General features: G+C 33.5%; 1 protein-coding gene and 1 long non-coding RNA gene across 3 annotated transcripts; both read left to right on the forward strand.

Moving 5' to 3' along the window:
* Nucleotides 1–2,988: 2,988 nt before the first annotated feature.
* LOC113770820 (style cell-cycle inhibitor 1-A) lies at nucleotides 2,989–7,544 on the forward strand. 2 transcript variants are annotated; one of them, XM_027315409.1, is made up of 5 exons: nucleotides 2,989–3,227; nucleotides 4,887–5,043; nucleotides 5,150–5,311; nucleotides 6,835–6,881; nucleotides 7,160–7,544. In XM_027315409.1, exons 2-5 carry the CDS (start codon nucleotides 4,932–4,934, stop codon nucleotides 7,391–7,393), a joined length of 555 nt encoding a protein of 184 aa, XP_027171210.1. In that variant the 5' UTR covers nucleotides 2,989–3,227; nucleotides 4,887–4,931; the 3' UTR covers nucleotides 7,394–7,544. The 2 variants fall into 2 exon arrangements, with proteins under 2 accessions (XP_027171210.1, XP_027171211.1); XM_027315410.1 differs by having other exon boundaries at nucleotides 4,894–5,043.
* A 5,506-nt stretch (nucleotides 7,545–13,050) lies between these two features.
* Nucleotides 13,051–15,579, forward strand: LOC113770604. The gene is made up of 3 exons (XR_003468411.1): nucleotides 13,051–13,482; nucleotides 13,570–13,732; nucleotides 14,850–15,579. It is a non-coding gene; the product is annotated as an uncharacterized LOC113770604 (long non-coding RNA).
* Nucleotides 15,580–19,301: the final 3,722 nt, after the last annotated feature.

The raw sequence follows: 19,301 nt of genomic DNA on the forward strand, positions 1-19,301 counted from the left end.
GGTTAGTAATATGCTTAAATTCTACTTGGTTGGCATACACTTGGAAAAATTATTTGTTATTTAATCTATATTAGAATACTTTGTCCTAATAGTTTTTGTTTGTGAACAATTTTTTGTCAAAATATACATGTTGGTCATGATGATTGTGAACATTTATTATATTAAATAATATGGTAATATTTTGTTGGAAAAGACTTTGGAAACAAGATCTCGCTAGTTTGCTACATATCTTATAAAAGAATTTTGGAATAGAAGAATATTGAACCTTATTGACAAGAAAGGAACAAATTGGATAATAGTTATTAGGATTTTATTATCACCCTAGACAAAAATGCAACTATTTATTAGTATGTTTAGATTTACTGGTTGCATCATGGGAATTCTTTTTTAAATTAATTTGCCATTCATGTCTCTAAAGAAAAGGACAAACTACTTAAGAAGTTTGAAACCTTAGCATTAAAGTAAAACTTTTCAAAAATAGAATTTTTGAGTTGGAGAAAAAAAATCATAGTTGTGGAACAATATAACAAAACTGTGCACAAGGAGTATACTTTTCTTCTTTGTAGGATGAAAGATACCATATAATGAGGGTTGTACAAAGAAATAGGCTTATGATATTTGTCGACATCTCATGAATATATATGATTCATCATCTATTTTGGATCATTAGTGACTGTGAATATTTGTTGAAAATGTTAGAAAGACCCAAATAATTAAGGACCCTACTAAGAACTGCTAGAATGAAGTTAAAGATAATAATCTTGAAAATATAGACAAAGTTGATTCCTCAGGCAAAATTAGTTTGCATGGTGAAGTTATGATTGATCTGTTATTCTTAGGAACTAGTAATTTTGGCCTATTAGGACATAATGTTAGGCACTAGTGGATACCTTTTACTATTTATGCTACAGAAACATTTAGTAAAGTACTATTATTACTATAGTTTATGTATGAGCAGTACTACTTTGGATTCCATGTCATTTGATTGTTTTGTTAATGGTTAAAAACAAAAAAACCCCTGTAATATACCTAATACACAGAAAAATCTCTCGTAGTTTCAAAATATATAAAATGACACCTTATATTTTAAACTAAATTGTAAACTAACAGAATTCGTTAAATTTAACGAAAATGACGGTCTCGACTGTTAAACTTACCGGATTCCGTTAAGTTTACCGGAATTCTGTTAGTTTAACGAATTCTGTTAGTTTACAATTTAGTTCAAAACATGAGGTGTTGTTTTGTATGTTTTGAAACCACGGGAGACTTTTCTATGTATTAGATATACCACAGGGGTTTTTTTTTGTTTTTAATCCTTTTGTTAATTTACCAAAATTTTTACATTCACATTAATTGGTAAGTACATGAAGTTTAAACATAATTAACGAAACAAAATAGTTGCAACAAAAATCAAGATGTAGTGTATAACACTAAAATCTATTGCGAGCTAATTATTACAAAATTTCTTAGATAAACGTCCAAATACATAGCCAATGCACATCAATAATAGATCTTTTCTCTTGCAAAAGTAGGAAGCTTTTGATGTTTATGCATAAGTATTCTTTTTTCTTTCTTTCCTTTTTAAAGTAAAATTAATTAAGCTCTTATTATAAGCAAGACAAAGGAAATCCCGTCCAAGAAAGAAACTTTTTCTTTTCCTCATTGTTATGGCCTTTTATCATTTAGAGCAATACTCCCATAAAATTTGAGCAAGAACTTTGACTATATTTATTGCATTCAAAAACTAGTCAGTCAAGGAGACAAAAATTAAAACTTGTTCCAGTATTTCTGCAATACATATACATATACTCTGAGCGCTTTTAAAGGATCAAATTTTCTTGTCCTTAATGCGAATTATATCCTTGTAAGAATATTTGTGCATCTCTGGAAAGTTATATTAATTGTAAGAATTTATTAAACTATAATATTTTCGTAAAAGTAAATCTCCATCTATGTTAGAGCCCTAGTTTTTTTTTTTTTTTTGGTCATCACTGTGGGTATCCGGGTTTACACCCGACTAATCCCACAGCGCTCCAGCAGAGCGGGCCCGACCGATTCTGAAGAAGATAACAACTGGGTTGCTGTCCGGGATTGAACCCAGGTGGAACTCACCTAAGGAGGCTACTTCCACCAGCAGACCAATCCAGTGCGGGTTGTTAGAGCCCTAGTGAAAAGAAGTTTTTGTAAAGAATCTGTTAATCCCTGATGGTGTCTGCATATCTTCTCCAAAATTCTTCTTGAACACAAAGATGGAGGGTAAATTAGTATATTTATTAATAGAATTGGTATTTTCACTTTATTTTTTCAAATGTCTTGGGTTCCAAGGCCTTGTTTGGCAGCCAAGTTTTTTGTTAAATTTGTTTGTTACAAGTTTTTTAAAAACTTTAGTTACAGTAACCTCAAAAAACTTCTCAAAGTTTTTAAACTATACATTTCAAAATATTAAAAAAAAAACACACTTTAAAAATTTTTTTAAAAACTTCTATAATAAGATATAGTAAAATTTTAGACAAACATTTAAAAAACTCTCTTATCAAACGAGGCCTAGAGGTTACAAGAAGTTTCCTCGCACCTATTCATTACCACCTAGCTCAAGGTGCGTTTGAAGTTTGATAAAATTGAAATCTGAAAATTGAATTTTGAAATCTGAATTCATTAAATTATTGAATTGTTAAATATTAAATCTAATACATCTTAATGAATATCGTATTCAATAATAAATAAATAATTTATCATTTAATTTTAGTAATGAGTTTTATCTAAAAAATTTAATATCAATTAATTAATTTAAATATTTAATTTTTTATTATCAAATAATTTGAATATATTAAGATCAATTTCATTAAATTTAAATATTGAATTGAATTATAAAATAGCCCGACACACTCGTGCACCGGCACTGACACTCCACCGACCCGAAAAGGTAATTTCCATCATCTGATCTCATCATCTAAAAAAGAAAGAACAAGAGAAAACTGAAAAGAGGAACCGGAGACTAGAAACTCCGAGGTTGGGGGACTGTTCTTTCATTACCAAAATTCATCGTCTCCGAACAACTTTCAATCTCTAGCTTCATTTCTAGAAGTCTATATCTTATCAAAAATTAAAGGGAAAACCAGGAGTAAAAAAAAAAAAAAAAACCGAAAAGGAACGAGAAAAGGGGGCCTGGCAAGGAACAAAGGAGCAGCCGGAAGTGCCGCCACTCGCGGGAATCAGCCACCACCACCGTGAGTCTTCATCGGAAATCACTATAAAAATTCCTCAACCCTTTTGTTGCTGTTACTCTGTTATTTTCTGATAATGAAATGTTACGTGTCTTCTTGCCTTTAAATTTCTATGTGGTATTTGTTGAAATTTTAATGCTCTGTGATTGTGTTTGACTTAGTTTAGCTTTCTGCAAAATTTTCTCTGACTACTTCTGAATTTCTTGCAAAATCTGTCTACAATCTGTTTGATAAAAGGCCCAAATGAAAATTTGATTCAAAATAGGTGAATCTCTTGTAGTCTATGCTCGTGAGGGGAGGAATTCCGGCCAGTCTAAAGCTGGCCGGAGCCCGTGAGTTCGAGGGTGAAAGAGGTCAAGAGATTTTGGGGTTGATTATTCTGTTTTATTTTATTTCATTTTTATTTTACTTTTGCTGTTTTTTCTGCATTTTGTGAGGGTTTCGCATGTGTGGGAGAGAGAGGGCGAGGCTCCGGCAAGTCTAATGCTCGCCGGAGATGATGATTTCTAGTTTATGGTTAAATTTCCATTGAAGAAGCAAGAATGCAGCATCCTCTGACCGTTTGGAGAAGATGATTATTTCTTCAGAATTGCATCATTAGTCCCTTGGCTTTCCCTTTTGTTGTAATTAATTCCCCAAATTCTAGTACTTTCTAATTTGACCCCATAGTTTACTTTTTATGTTTTCAATTAAGTCCTTAGTAGTTGTTTAGTTAGCTTTTATATTGATTAGCTTTCCAATTGTCAATTGAGTTGAAGTTAATCTCCATTTTCCATTTTAGAACTGATGTAACCCATTATGGGGCTTAGGTGCATTTAATTCTTGCAATTTTCTTTTCCCTTTATTTTATTTATTTTCTTTTATTTTTCTTTTATTTACTTTTTATTGTTGTGGAATGTGATCGAGTGGGCCGCGAGTATGTTGTTCCACGGATTTGCCAATGGAAGTCTTCAAACTAATCATTTTGTTTCACTCTTATGTGTTATGCATGCTTCTATGTGTTTAGATATTTTTATAGTTATTAATAGCATGTCATGTGTTTAGCAATAGATTTAACTCATTTTGGTCTTAAAATTAGAAGAATAAAAATTAAACTCGCAATCAGTTTTGTTGAGTGTAGGGAGTGCACGAGGGTAAAACCTTGACCTTCCCTCCTCACAAATGTAGCTCACAAATTCATTTCTCTGATTTCAAGAGACTTGGAGTTGTCTATTTAAAGGGTTTTAATTTGTAATTTTTTAAAAACCAAAATTTTACATTTTTATAGGTGACTTGGAACAACCTAAATTGAATATCAAGTGCAACTTCAAATTTTTTAAAATACCTTTTTTTCCTAAACTTTAATGTGTCTAAATCCGTCGCCTTTACCTAGTTTCATTTCAGGTCCTCTTTTTATTTTCCTTATTTTAATTTTGAAAAACCCAAAAATCATTTTAAAAAAATTCCTAAATTTTTATCTTTTTATTTTGGAAAAAAAAGGGCACGACAAGTTGCAATCATGCAAGAGCAATATTCTATTTAGTTTTTTGTTTCTTTTTTTCCCCAAAAATTTGAGGAAATATTCTATTTTGCCATTTTTCTTTTGTGTGTACGCGTCTCTTTCTTGGCTCAAATGAAATGTCGTCGTTTAGGAGAAGTGCCTAAAATCTTATTTATGTCAAGTTTTAAGGAGGAATTGAGCTAGTCTGACGGGCATCGTAGATCATCATGGCTAGGGACAGAAAGAGCAAGGAGGAGGAGGAGATTGTTGCTAAGAGGAAAGATAAACGCAAAAGAACAAGTTGGTCTTCATCCCCGGATGCACACCATCGACAAGGAGGTCGACTTACTATCTTCTTCGCTGCTTCTTCCTCCACACAAACACATACACTGAAAAAAAATAAAACTAAGATTTCCTTGTTAATTATTATGTGCAATTTGAACAGATGAATTGAAAAAACACAAAAAGCACGCAAGTTCAGGAGGTGAAGAAGAAGCATCCAAGAGGAGGAGGAGGGAAAAGAAAGAGAAGTCTAAAAAGTCCAAGCGCCACCACAAGTCTCATCATCCTAAATCCTCAAAGCCCCGCCATTCTTCTCATGCTAAAGGTAACTCCTTTCTCTACTGCTCATGCCTTTTTTTACTTTGGCCCTTTATCCCTTTTCTATCCCCTTTCTGCAATTTAACATCATCAGTAGTTATTGTTAATTGAGGGTTCCAAAAGCACTTTAGTCAAATCTCAACTTGGTAACTGCTGCTGAATTCTTAGCCACAAAGTTTGGTCCTTTCGGTGTTTGTTTTGTGTTTATTTGGCCTGGTTACTTAAATTACCTTTTGCTGTCTTCGATACTAGAATTGATGCTAATGGTTTTTATTCTACCTTAGTACTTTTTTTTTCTTTAAGTCAAATCTAGTTATGCAGGTTTTTCAAGGGTCTTTTCAACTGGTTGCTAATTACCGTATAGTATATGGCATATCCTGACATACACCTACTTGCCTCTGCCATCCTTATTGTTTATATTTGAATAAATAGAACCATGAAATCCTCAGTATGTACTCCGGAATATGCATATTGCTTCCCCACCCATTGGCCATGCTTTATCCGTTACTGTCAGTAATTAGACTACTTCTTTTTCTTTTCTTCTCGAGCAGGGTTGGAGCCAGGGTAAGGGGAGGAAAGAAGGGAGGGAGTGGGTGGTTGGGAATGGTAGACAACTTAAAACAATATTCTGACCTTGATTGCGCTCTTTGCTTAATGCCCATTTCCAGTTCAAAGCTTTCGCCCTTCTTTGGGAAAATTTGTTTCTGCTTTATTCTAGGAATAGCAAACCTATACAAGAAGCAAATTCATAGGTTCAATTCCTACTGGATGCATGCCAATGGGACCTTCCAATAAATAGAACCATGAAATCCTCAGTACTCCGGAATATGCAAATTACTTCCCCACCCATTGCCCATGCTTTATCCATTACAGTCGGTAATCAGACTTGCTTCCTTTTCTCCTCTTCTTGAGCAGGGTTGGAGCCAGGGTAAGGGGAGGAAAGGAGGGAGGGGGTGGTTGGTTCGGATTGGTAGACAACTTAAAACAACATTCTGACCTTGATTTTGCTCTTTACTTCATGAGCATTTCCAGTTCAAAGCTTTCGCCCTTCTTTGGGAAAAATTTGTTTCTGCTTTATTAAACTAGCTGATATAATTGAGAGGTAAAAAGCAAACGCCCTAAATTGGTTGCCATTTTACAGGGTCTTTCAACTGGAATTTTACATGTCTGTAACTATCAATCATACTACTATTTGCTATTACTGGTTTCCTTTTTCCTTTCTAGCTTATTTTGTTAGCATTAAGAGAAACATCAGTTGGTTGAAACTTCTTCCACAGCAAAAGCTTTAGGTGATCTTATGGATTTTATTCAAGATAATTATTATTGCCAACCTGGTTTTGGTAAATAAAACTCTCCATTATTGGAGACTGAGGGTGCATGCAAATAATGGTTCCTGATAGTGTGATAGATGAATAAATTCTTCAAATCAGACTTTATTTCCTGTGTCTCGCCATAAGTTTGATAATTTTACTCTATTTATTTGAGGCCCTAAGAAATATTTTATCCATGAGAGACTGTTATTTGTTTCAGAGAAGAAGTCTGGTGATAAGCATGCAGATACAAGACACAAGCATGCGGTGAGTTCTTGAATCTACATTTTGAACAATGATTCATTGTTTGACATTTGGCCATGTGGAATTCCATTAGTTGGTCCATTTCAATAACAGCGATTCAGCTTGTAATTTTTACGGTTATATACTGGTGAGATACCTAGAGTTACGTACAATGCGTTGTGTTTCGTCATCGCATTCTTTTCAAAGTTGGACTGCTTTTACTCCTGATATTTACAGTTTTTATACTCATTAGAGATTACTCATCTTCCCCCATTTTGTTTTCATCTTTTACCTTGCCTCAGAAATTTAAGCATCAAGAACTCTCCAGCGATGATTACTTTTCCAAGAATAATGAATTTGCTGCCTGGCTGAAGGAAGAAAAACATTTGTTTTTCTCTGATCTTTCATCAGAGTCCGCCCGAGATCTATTTTCGGAGTTTGTGGTACGATGGAACGACTCTGAGCTAGAGCCTCGTTACTATGAAGGCATTGCAACTGGTCCTCGGACATCCCATAAGTGGAATATTAAGAAGTAGAGAAATATTACATTGTAGGATTACTTTTTCTAATTTCTCTACTGTTCCAGTGAAAACCTGAGGAAAACATCTCTCTCTCCGGGAACAGTCTCCAGAGACAGAGACGTGGCTAGTTTATATCATCCATCCTTTTTTTCATTTCTAGAATTAGCAGGAGTGACAGGTGCCGAACCTGTGCAATAATAATTACTAAAAAGTCCTAATTACCACCTCAATTAAATAATCATAGAACAAATCCAAGTACTGGAGCAGGGACCCTAGGTGTGCAATGGGTTACTTGATTCACCCTGTTCCCGAAGAGTTTGCTTGATCCGATATACCGGGTTTGTCTATAAAAATACTAATTTTGCGTACAATGGCAAGTAGGGTCGATTCCACAGGGAGCAGGTAGGAAATTATTTCTTTCCAAATTAGCAGAACGAAATTGGGGGATTTTCAATGAGAGGCAAACAAAAATAAAATAAAATAAAACAAACAAAATTCAAAACTAACTCACAAAGCACAATTCACTAAAAATGGCAATTAATAAAAGTTCTACCCAAAGGATCAACTGCTCAGGCACGGTCCAATTAAATGCTCATCGATGCAAAGATATTTCATCCATTTTCACTAGGTTGGTTATAGTTATCAATAAGCTCTGACAACCAGTTCTTCCTTACCTTTTCGACAGTCAAGGTACGACCATTGACTGCTTCCCTAACCAGATAACAACCCTAGGTACGACCATGGGAATTTAATTACCCAATTGCATTAAAGTTAGAAGAACCCAACCCTAACCAATAAACACGCTAAGAGGGTTTATTTAAGTTAGATCCTGCGTTTCCCCATCATAAAACCAATTATGGTGGTTGCCACGGGGTGTTAACTAAATGAACAATTACGGATTCTATTTAATTAACGTGGCAGTAGACTATTAAATTAAATCAAATACCCGGCCGTTGATATTCAATTAATCAAATACCCATGAACAGTTAATTCAGGAAACGCACGAATAGCAATTAATTGGAGGAAATAATGAAGATTCGGTTAGATCTCATAGATATTATGGACCGCGCCTTCGCGTCAACCTTTGGGTAGAGGAGGAAATTAGCCGCTCCTCATCGTGTCAATCCCGCTTGCTTTAATTGAATTCATTCAATTAGTCGCCAAAGAATTGGGGAAAGGAAGTTAATTGCGGTAACAACGAAGAAGACCCTGCTTTTGCATTCGTTCTAGGACCGCAATCGCAAAGCAAAAAGCCAACGCGAATTGTCTCAAAACAAGGGTCACAACCCAGCAGTCAAATCCGTGCAAGACAACAGCTAAAAGAGAGGAAATTACGTTTTTTTTCCGAAAGAGAACAAAGGGAAACTTAAAGCTCAAATCCAATTGCGGCTGACGGAAAGCGAAAGAAGAGAAAAAGCGTCTGACCGCTACCAGCGTCGGAAAAGAAAACTAAGCCTAAAAGTAGATAATCCAATCTTGCTTTGTCCTTTTCTTTTTATAGCCGCCGTCCAAGAAGAGTCAAAGAAGGAAACGTCTGGTGCAAAGCCTAGTGTTGTCTCCAGAGTTCTGATCCCACGCTTCGGGTTTACGTGGACCACGGTCCGTCTTTCGGTTTCGTCCACCTTCCAAGGCGTGGCCATGCCTTGGAACGGCAAGTCTTCTGGAAATTCACCCCGCGAGATCATTTTTCATGCCTACCACCTACAATTCACACAAATATCGAATATGAGTGAAACTCCAGTTCTTAGCACCGTGAATAGTCAAAATTAGGACAAAATAACAGTCCAAAATACGCCAAATAACCGTTCTATCAAGGAGGAGCTTTTGGTCTGCATCTGGTTAGCAATAGCAAATGTGAGAACTGTCGTATTAGTGTTGTAATATGGAAAATAAACGATCCGTAAGATGTAGCATGTATCTTTAACTAGTTTCAATTTGTATTCATTTTGGAAGGGGTTGAGAGTTGCTCCGCTTGGAGCCCCATTATATCACACTGTGTAATTGCTGCAACTCAAGCATCTTACCAACGTTGGTGATGTTAAGTGATCATACTGAACTACAGAAGTCATTTTTGCCCAGTAGAGCCCATAAATGTAGAAGTATTCACTTCATAATCAGTTTCTGAACAATAATATAGAAGCCTTTAGGCAGCATTCTCCTTTGGATTGGCCTATTTTTTAAAAACAAGTTTTTCAAATACAATATTACAGTAATATATAAATAAAAATAATTCAAAAAATATCTTATTTATGCAATATATTAAATATTTTAAAAAATATCTATAATAAAGGTTTTTTATGTACGCTGCTAAGTTATCGTACCTCATCTTAGTATTAAAATGGAACAAAATTGGAATAGTTCTGTTGAAGAAGCATCTATCACAAGAATACACGTCATGAATTTAATAATTTTCTACTGAAAACGGCACCAAAAGGCGTGCTTGGAAAGGAGCGTGAACTTTTTTCTTTTGGATGGAGTTGTAGTTATTCTTTGGACTGTCTTCCATAAGCTGTGACAATGATATGAATTTAGTTTATTGACCTGTTTTGTCTTTGCAGGATTGTCTTTTGCTTATCAGCTTTTGTATCTAATAGATGCTACTGGGTTCTACTCTTTAGGATTACACGTTTTTGGGATTCATGTTTGTCAAGCTACAGGGCAGGAGCTGGTACTTATTCTAGGTATGTGTCATGTGGACTGATCTATTAGATCTACTGTCATCCTTCTTGTCTCTGGACTATCTTTGCTATCTATATCAGTTTACAACTTGGTAATTCATACTTATATAGGATCTTGCATGGAAATTCATGCATATTTTCAAGCCATTAATGTTTCTTACTACAAACTTTTTGTTTCTATGTGTATTTTAACTGTCAAACTGACACTTGGCAAGGTGCATTTTCATATAAGTCCTATATTTCTCTCCACAGAGCTGGTAGTTTGAGGAAAACATCAAATAAGAAATTTGTATTTAAAATGGAGAAAGTGTTAATTTATTCAATCAAATCACTCTTAGACATACTTGTAGTTGTTAGTTGAATCAGTTGAGCCATCTTTAAACCTTTCTTTAGGACCTAGCAGTGCATTTATGATGGATTGGTTTCAGTTATGTTCGTCCATTTCTTTGAGCATGGGTACTTCTTTTGTCAAGGTAGGTGGATACATCTTCAAGAATTTCTAAAATCAGGAGCCACAGACGTGAGAGACTCCGTGGCCCCCCTTGGCTGAAGGAATGTGATTCCATATTTCTTAATGGTTTTATGCTGATACTTCGGATATTGTTAATGGTCCGAGATTACATGGAGCAATTACCATGGTTATTCAAGCATTGTGCATCTAAATGCCTATCATGCTATCTATCATATTTCTGAACCTCAACAAATTTGGCTCTAAGATTCTAGTGGTTGTCATCTTTTTGAAACTATAAATTCAATGACTATTTTGAAGGTTCTATGTATAATAACTTGGCTCTTTGCATTCAGGCACTTCAAGGTGCACTTCTAAGCAGTATGTATGCAGTTCTTGACTATGCACAAATTTGTTTAGTTGATGCAGTATTTTTCTTTAAAGTAAGTGCACTTTACCGAGATTATGTCAAATCCTGCATTAGCAAATTTTTTTGATTCTTTCTTTATCTTCATGTCATTGTCTTATCATCATTGGTTCATTTGATTTTTCTGTTGGTTTCATCTTCTTCTTTATTTATTTTAAAGTCCCCTTCATTTGGGGACTGTTTTTCATTATATTAAAAACTCTGTTTGTTCCAGACTTGATCATGTTGAATCATGCCACTAATTAGTTGTTTTTTTCCCATTATTGTCCTGTACTCTCTCTCTCTCTCTCTCTCTCAAAGAAACATAGACAGCCACACAAGATAACGAATAAAATCCATGACTTTTCGTTATTGATGTGAATGTCAGATGATGGAATGGTGGTACCAATCTGCTGAGGAGAGAATGTTATTGGTGGCTTGTTAAGACTATATTTTCTTGCATGTAGCATATTCCCCTTGCAGCTGGACAATTAATGAGGGTTACATTTGATTCTTAGCTTTAGTTTTTTTGGGCTGGGATAGAAGCTGATGTGAGGTATTTGCTTTGGTTCATCCCCTACCTCAGGTCTTCATGCTTCTGCTGTGATTGTTGATCAAACAAGGTGTGCTGTCTCAGAAACTAAGAGAGATCATACACTGATTTCCTCTGATGTACTTTTTCAATCTGAAGTTATTTTGGGGAAAGAAAAGATTGACGTCACTTATGAGTCCGCTTCTCAAGTGGTGTTTGAGTTCTAACATCTGCATATTCGATGATGTTGTGGCTATTGTGGCTTAATACGTTTCTTTCTACATTAGATTTCATTACCTTCACATTGGACTTTATGCATTTGATCATTGGGAACTTAACTTCTCACAGTTAGCTTGTTCAAGTATTAACATGTGCAGCAGGCACCTATAATTTTCAAAGGGATTGGTCACTGGCTGAACCCAAAAAATGATTTTGTAATTTAGGCTGCAATTGTCTTTTGCTTCATTCAACTTGATTCTGCTTCAAGATCTATATGCAAACTCATTTTCTTTTATTTTTTACTTTTAGGTTCTAAAGGTGCGTTCGGCCTCTTCTGTAGCAGATTATGCTAATCTAAACTCAAAGCTGTCAAGTCCTCCATCTCTTTGTAGATCTGATATTTGATTAATTTCAGTTCTACAGGTATATTCTGGAGGCTTGAGTGTGTCCTTGACAGGGTCAGATGGCAGGGTCTTGGGTGGCGGAGTTGCAGGAATGCTTATGGCTGCTACACCTGCACAGGTACTGTTTTATTCTTCTTTCTGTTAGTGATACGTGTCTGCGTTGTTCTGGCTATACTACCTGTTTGTCTCTTGCACGTGGTTGTTGGTAGCTTCATTGCAAATGGGAAAAAGCCAAAAGGATCAACTGCTGCAGCAACCCCAAGCATGTTGAGTTTTGGTAATCCAGTTATAGGAGGCAGTCCTCCCTCCGAGGGTGCATCCAGTGATTCATCAGATGACAATGGTAGTCCACTTAATCGTAGCTGAGGGCCTTACAATAATGCCCAAACAATCCAAAACATTCCAATGTACACAAACATGGCCAAACTCCACTGTCAAGATGCCTCCAAATGGACATCATATTTCTTGGGTTCTTGACTTGTATAGTTGATGCGCCAAGGATAGAGGTTGACTAAAATGCTAATAGGCAGATTATAGGGCTTTCTGTTTTCTTTTACGAGGGCAATCATATTGGTGTTGTGTTATAACAATGTATATTTCTTTTGAAAAAGACACCAATATATATATGTATATATAATATTTCATTTCGTTATTGAAGAATATTTATTCTTGACAAACTATAAAGGTTATTATTCACTAGTGTTAAACATCCGTTTAAATTAGCTGTTTTTGGAGGTGTTTTTAAAAAATTTTACAGTAGCGGAATTTTTATAATATATTTTAAAAATTTTTTTAGAATATTTAAGAGTAGAAGAGTTTTTATAATATATTTTAAAACTTTTTTAAATATTAAAAAAATTTAGACTACTTTTGAAAGTATTTTTTAAAATTTTAATAATATTTAAAAAATTAGTTTTTGAAAAACTCGTGAATAGAGCTAATTCGGTATGTATTTTATTCATTCCGACGGGCGTCGCGCGGTTTATTTCTCCTAGTCTATCATAAACTCCCAAACTAAGCCTAAGACTGAGAGAGAATAGAAGGGTTTGCGGTGTTTTCTGGAAAAACTGATATGCTCGGAGATTATTGTTGACGAAGAAGAAGAAAGGTCGAAGAAGGCTTGAAAGTCTAGGGCTTGTAGCGGGGAAAATTGATAGGCATGTGGATTCCTAAAGCGCCTGATAATTTTTTCCCCGAATTTGGGAAAAAATTAATATCATGATGCTTTAATTATATATAGTTTTCAATCTGAATCTATCAATTTTTGCTGCTCGCCCCCTGATTTCTCCTTCTCCCTCTCTCTTTCTCTCTCTCTCTCTCACACACACACACTCTCTCTCTATATATATGGGTCTCTGTTGGTAATTGGTTTTTCCATCGCTGCCCGCCGGACCTGGTGATGAGATCTTCTCTGAAGGTTCATTTTTATTTTTTTCGATAATTTTTTCCCTTCTCTCGTGGTTTGGTTATTCCTCTTACTATTTATATTTTGACTTGTTTTTAGTTCGATTTTTTGGTTTGTTTTGGTGGCTGCAGAGCAGCCGCAGAATAATGGGAGAGACAAAGGAGAACGATGCCGACGAAGAGTAGCTTCTCGACAATGAGGAAGATGGCGAAAAAGCCCCCGACTCCGTCATCGCTAAAGTCAACGGCGAGTCCGTTAAAAAGTCAGCTCCTTTACCTCAAATCTCAACCTTCTAGAACTAGATTTGTGTAGTTTTATCCGCTATAAAATTTAATTTCGGTTTTGTAGCTGTAGATGTCTCGATTTGCCAATAACAGTTTTGAGTTTTCCATTTTTTCATTGCTTGTGTTTGGGTGTTTTGTTTTGGTCATAAGTCGATAAACTTTCTTGTGGATTTGTGTTTGTTTTCGTTGGTTATTTTAAGGTTTCGTTAGGCTTGACTTGGCAAGAGTTATAGATCCTTGCTGACACCCCCCCCCCACCCCACCCCCAACAAAAAAAAAAAGAACAAAAACAAACCCAACAACAAAAAATAAAGAAGAGCAGTAGCTCTTCTGTTCATAAGTTTCATGATTTGTAGTTTTTCGTTGCTCACATCTTTAGGTTTTTTTTGTTGACTTTGTACCTGTCCTGATCTAGTAAAATGTTATCATCCTCTCTTTGTTTTTACTTCACGGGTAAATGTAGGGAGACACAGAAGAATGGTAATTTTATTGACTCATTCTGCTCATCCTTTTTTCCCCTTGTGTAATTGAGCTTACTTGTTGGAGGGTACTGAATTCACTGAAAGATGGATCTTTTGGTTGTTGCTGCTTTCTTTTGGATGATTCAACAATCAGTATAGTTGAAGTTACTTGTTTTGACATTTTGTGAAGTATCGAATTTCTCTAGGATAACAAAATGAAGTGCTATTAAGGTTCAGATTTTGTGGCCCTTGTCTTTGAGATGGCCTTTACAGGAAGCAGCGGAAGTGTGAGTGATATGTTTTGACATATTGCAAAGTATCTAATTTGCTTGGACCATGAAATGGAATGTTTATCTTTGGTTCTTTATTTTGGATAAAGCCTGACCTTCATCACATTTTAGTTAGATAGGAATCTTTAGAACCCATTTTGTTTGCTGTGTGTTCTGCTGTTTCTGTTGTAATTATGAAGTTTGTGTGTTTATGATCATTATCTGAGATTGGTGACAGCATGTTTGCAGTCATTTGCAACAAGTGTTGGATTTGTAGACCATGCCTGGCGTTGCATTTATAAGCTTTTGCATGTTTTGTACATGCAAAAATCTGTCTTACTAAGTTGTTAAATTTCTTACTGCAGAGGCTACGTTGGTATCGACAGCTCCGGATTCCGAGACTTGCTACTGAAGCCACAGCTTCTGCGTGCTATTGTGGATTCTGGGTTTGAGCAATCCTTCCGAAGGCAAGTTACAACCATCTCTTTGGGTGTTTGGAATCTTCTACATCATCATAATGCAGAGATTCGTCGTCCCTATGGTTGAACTAATTTCAATGGAAAATAATTTAAAGCCCAATCTAATAACCAAAGGGGCTTATCAACAGGAGTGGTTTCTATTGAGTCCTAACTATTTAGCCTAGTAACAACCACAAGATAAAGGTTACGACCCAAGAGCCTCAATAGCTAGCGAAAACTTTTGGGCCTAGTCTAATATGGAGGACGGAGATAAGCCTATTAAGTGGCCCACTATCCTACTAGTCCATCAAAAAGCTACTTCATGTCCAAAATTCCAAGCAGCCCACCTCTAAGAGCAAATAAATTTAAATCCAAATGGTGAATTAGCAAAGCCCTAAATATGTATATTGCCGTTTTAAGCCATTGTTAAGACTTTGAGAGAGAATAGGAGAGTTTGCAGCGTTTTCTGGAAAAACTGATATGGTCGGTGATTATCGTTGATGGAGAAGGAAGGTTGAAGAAGGCCTGAAAGTTTAGGGCTTGTAGCGGGGAAAATTGATAGGCATGTGGATTCCTAAAGCGCTTGATGATTTTTTTCCAGAATTTGGAAAAAATTAATATAATGATGCTTTAAATATATATAGGGTGTGTTTGGATTCTTTGTTTTTGGGGTTGTTTTTGAAAAACTGTTTTTCACATTTCAAATGTTACAGTAAATATGTATTTTCAAAACAACTCCAAAAATATCATATCCAAAAATTATATCAAAAACAACTATATACAATTATGTATATTATATATATATTATATTAATATAAATTGAAATATACAAATTGAAAATTATATATATTATATATTATATAAATATTTATATACATTAATATTATACATAATATATTATAATATACATAATATAATATACATAATATGTAATATTGTATACATAAATGTGTAAATATTTATACATAATATATTATGTACATTATATTATAATATATACATTATTAATGTATAATATTATTATGTACATTATTGTGTATAATAATGTCTAATAATGTTAGGTATAATATATAATATACATAATATGTAATAATGTAATAATGTATATTATGTATAATATATTATATTATTATATATTATATATATACAATATTATGTATATTATACAAATTGAAAATTATATATTATATATTTATATATTATATATTATATGAATATTTATATAATGAAATATACAATAAATATTACAAATTGAAATATTATATAAACACCATATTTATAATATTATAATATTTATAATTAATATTAATGTATATTATATATATTAAATATTTATATATTTATTTTTACATATTATAAATATTTTATTTTACTTAAAAAATATTTTTACATATTTATAAAATATTTATATGACTATTATATATTATATAAATTATATATATAATATAATATATATTATACATTTATACATAATATACATTTATATTAATATATATTAATATAAAAATATATAATTTATACATTTATATATTTATGTAATATTCATTTATAATTTATAAATTTACAATAATATACATTTATAAATATATTTATATTATGTATTATATATAATATAATAAATTTATAATAAATTTTTGTATTTTTATATAAATATATTTATTTATAAATATTTATAAATGTATTATAAATCCATAAATGTATATTTATATAAAAATTAAAAATTTTAATTTATACATTTATATAATATTCATTTATAATTTATACATTTATAATAATATACACTTATACATTTATAAATATATTAATATTATGTATTATATATAATATAATACATTTATATATTTTTTAGCGAATATATAAATATATTTATTATAAATATTTATAAATGTATTATAAATGTATAAATGTATGTAAAAATAAAAATTCTTTTATTTACGAAGTTATAAGGTGCAGACTTTTGATACGTGGAACAGAGGAGAGAATGTGTAGTGAAGCGGTATCTATTTCTCTCAATCTTGCCTAGTCCGATATACCACAGATCTTGTTACAGGAGATCTTTTTACTATTGTATTTTTCTCGTTCTTCTAATTTTTGTCTTTCTATTGATTTTAATTCAGAATATCTATGCCAAAATAAATCTAATTTTGCTTGTCTTAAATTTTTAAGAAATGACGCGGGATGGTGGTGTGCTACTTTAGATAACCTGAAAGCTTCTATTTGTATATGTGCTAAACACTGGTCTGTTGTTTCTAATTCCTTCAAAATTTTTTCAAAATAATAATCAGTGTGTTTGGATTGTAAGTTATTTGTTCAAATATATTTACTTACATCACCATTACAATTTTCAATACACCTTTTTATCTTCCCAATTACCTTTTTATCTCACATACATCACATCACAAAAAGTGCTACAGTAAAAATATCTCAAATAACTCACAATCCAAACACACTAAATATGTACCTGGTTGTCTGAGGGTTTCTAATGCTAGTCTGTATGCGTTTTCTGGAGTGGATGTAAATTGAAAAGGCGGTTCAAAATTCATATAGGAATTAAAATATCAAAATAACTGAATTTTGGAAATGATGACTACTAGATATTTTAAGAAAGATAACTGAGATTTTACCTTCCTTGCTTTAAATCCAAATTTCCCTTCCGATGCTATGAAAATGGGAATCTTGGGATTAGAAGTTTTGCCTCACCGGATCTTCCCCTGACGCCTGCTTTTCAACTGAAAGGCTTTAATGGGTACTACACCGTCTTTTGGTCTTTTAAGAATCTAAAATCAAGGTATCTTTTTCAGAGTTTCCGGCAATTTGAATTTAATCTAGGGTTGGTTGCTCAAATCTCTACTTTCATATTTCTCTTTCGTCTTATGCTAGCAATATGAGAGAGCTAAAGACTGTAAAAGCTGCTAAAGATCGTATGAAAAAATTTGGAGTTTTATTTTGGATGCTTTAATTTACAGAATGAAGATGCATCGTATCCAACATTGGTTTGGAACGTATGCTTTTATAGACTTCTTGTGCAAACTGTGCGGACTTAAAAATTTTTGACTCAAAGTCCGTGGATATGACATGTTAACTTTATGGACTTGAGACCTACTGAAATTCGTAACGATAGATTCTAAAAACATCAAATCAATATGACCAAACTATACAATGTGACCGACAACTAATAAAAGCTTTATGACCAATCTATACAATATAGTTTTATATAAGATGACCGAAAAATTATCCTTCCATCATATTTTCGATGTTGCTCATTTCTTCTGGTCCCATTGTTTCCCAATAATGATCATCATTATATTCTTCATCTGCTTTGATATCCAAATGCTTTGCTCCTGTGATATCCTTCCAAATATTTTTCAAAGACTTCTGGATAATTGGTACTTATAGTGAAATCTTTTTCTAAATTAAACCTGTATGGGACGTATATCTTTTGTATCTTATTTTCATATACTAATCTAATTCCATTTTCCCATTGATCTATGAAATGTCTGTAAGCTAATTGGATCATTTTAGCATTTATCAATTGTTCTTTTAATTCTAATGGACATTCCGCTAGACTGCTGCTGATTTTCTCTAGTTCTTCTGTCGTTCTCCTTGCTGGTGGTATATTGCTGACTGTAATCATCATTCTGTGTATTGCTGGTTCTATATCAAAAAGTCCTATCCATTCTGTCGGCGCGGACTTGATATGTACAGTTGCCCACTGTCCATAGTCTAACATTTTTCTGATGAAGTATCCGAGATGAGTTCCAAGACAATGAGTATCTTCTGGATTTGTAACAATAATTTTTTCTAGGAATCCGACATCCATAAGAAATTGTGGTTATAAAATAACTCTTTCCCCATTTACTCTCAGTATCTTTGGGGATAAATATTTTGATAAGATAATAATGGCTCTGAGGAAAAAATTACTGAGTGTATGTATACGATGGTTATTTATTTTCTGGTGATCACAGGCTTCTGGATTGTTTGGGCAATGTTTTTCTGGGTCTATGAAAAAAGATGGATTTAGTCTAATGGCTGCTGTATTTCTAATTGGATCTTTTGCTATGTCACAAAAATATTGTTGAACTGCTATTAATTTTGAATGATATTGGGTTTGGGCTTTTTGGCTAATAATTTCTTGGATATGCAAAGGGAGGAAACCAAGTAGGTGATATGGTTTAAAGAATATTCTGGACTTAAGAAATTCAAATGGTCTTTCTGAAATGGGCTTTTCTTTTATAAAAATTGGCTGTTTTATTGGGCCGGATGAAGAACTGGCCATATGAGATGCTGTATAAGACAGCCTTCCTTTGAGCTCCTCAATCTCAGAAATTTGTGAGAGAATAGTATCTCCTTGTGAGCCTG

The sequence above is a fragment of the Coffea eugenioides genome, chromosome 5 (assembly GCF_003713205.1).
Source record: "Coffea eugenioides isolate CCC68of chromosome 5, Ceug_1.0, whole genome shotgun sequence".
Classification (NCBI taxonomy): domain Eukaryota; kingdom Viridiplantae; phylum Streptophyta; class Magnoliopsida; order Gentianales; family Rubiaceae; genus Coffea; species Coffea eugenioides.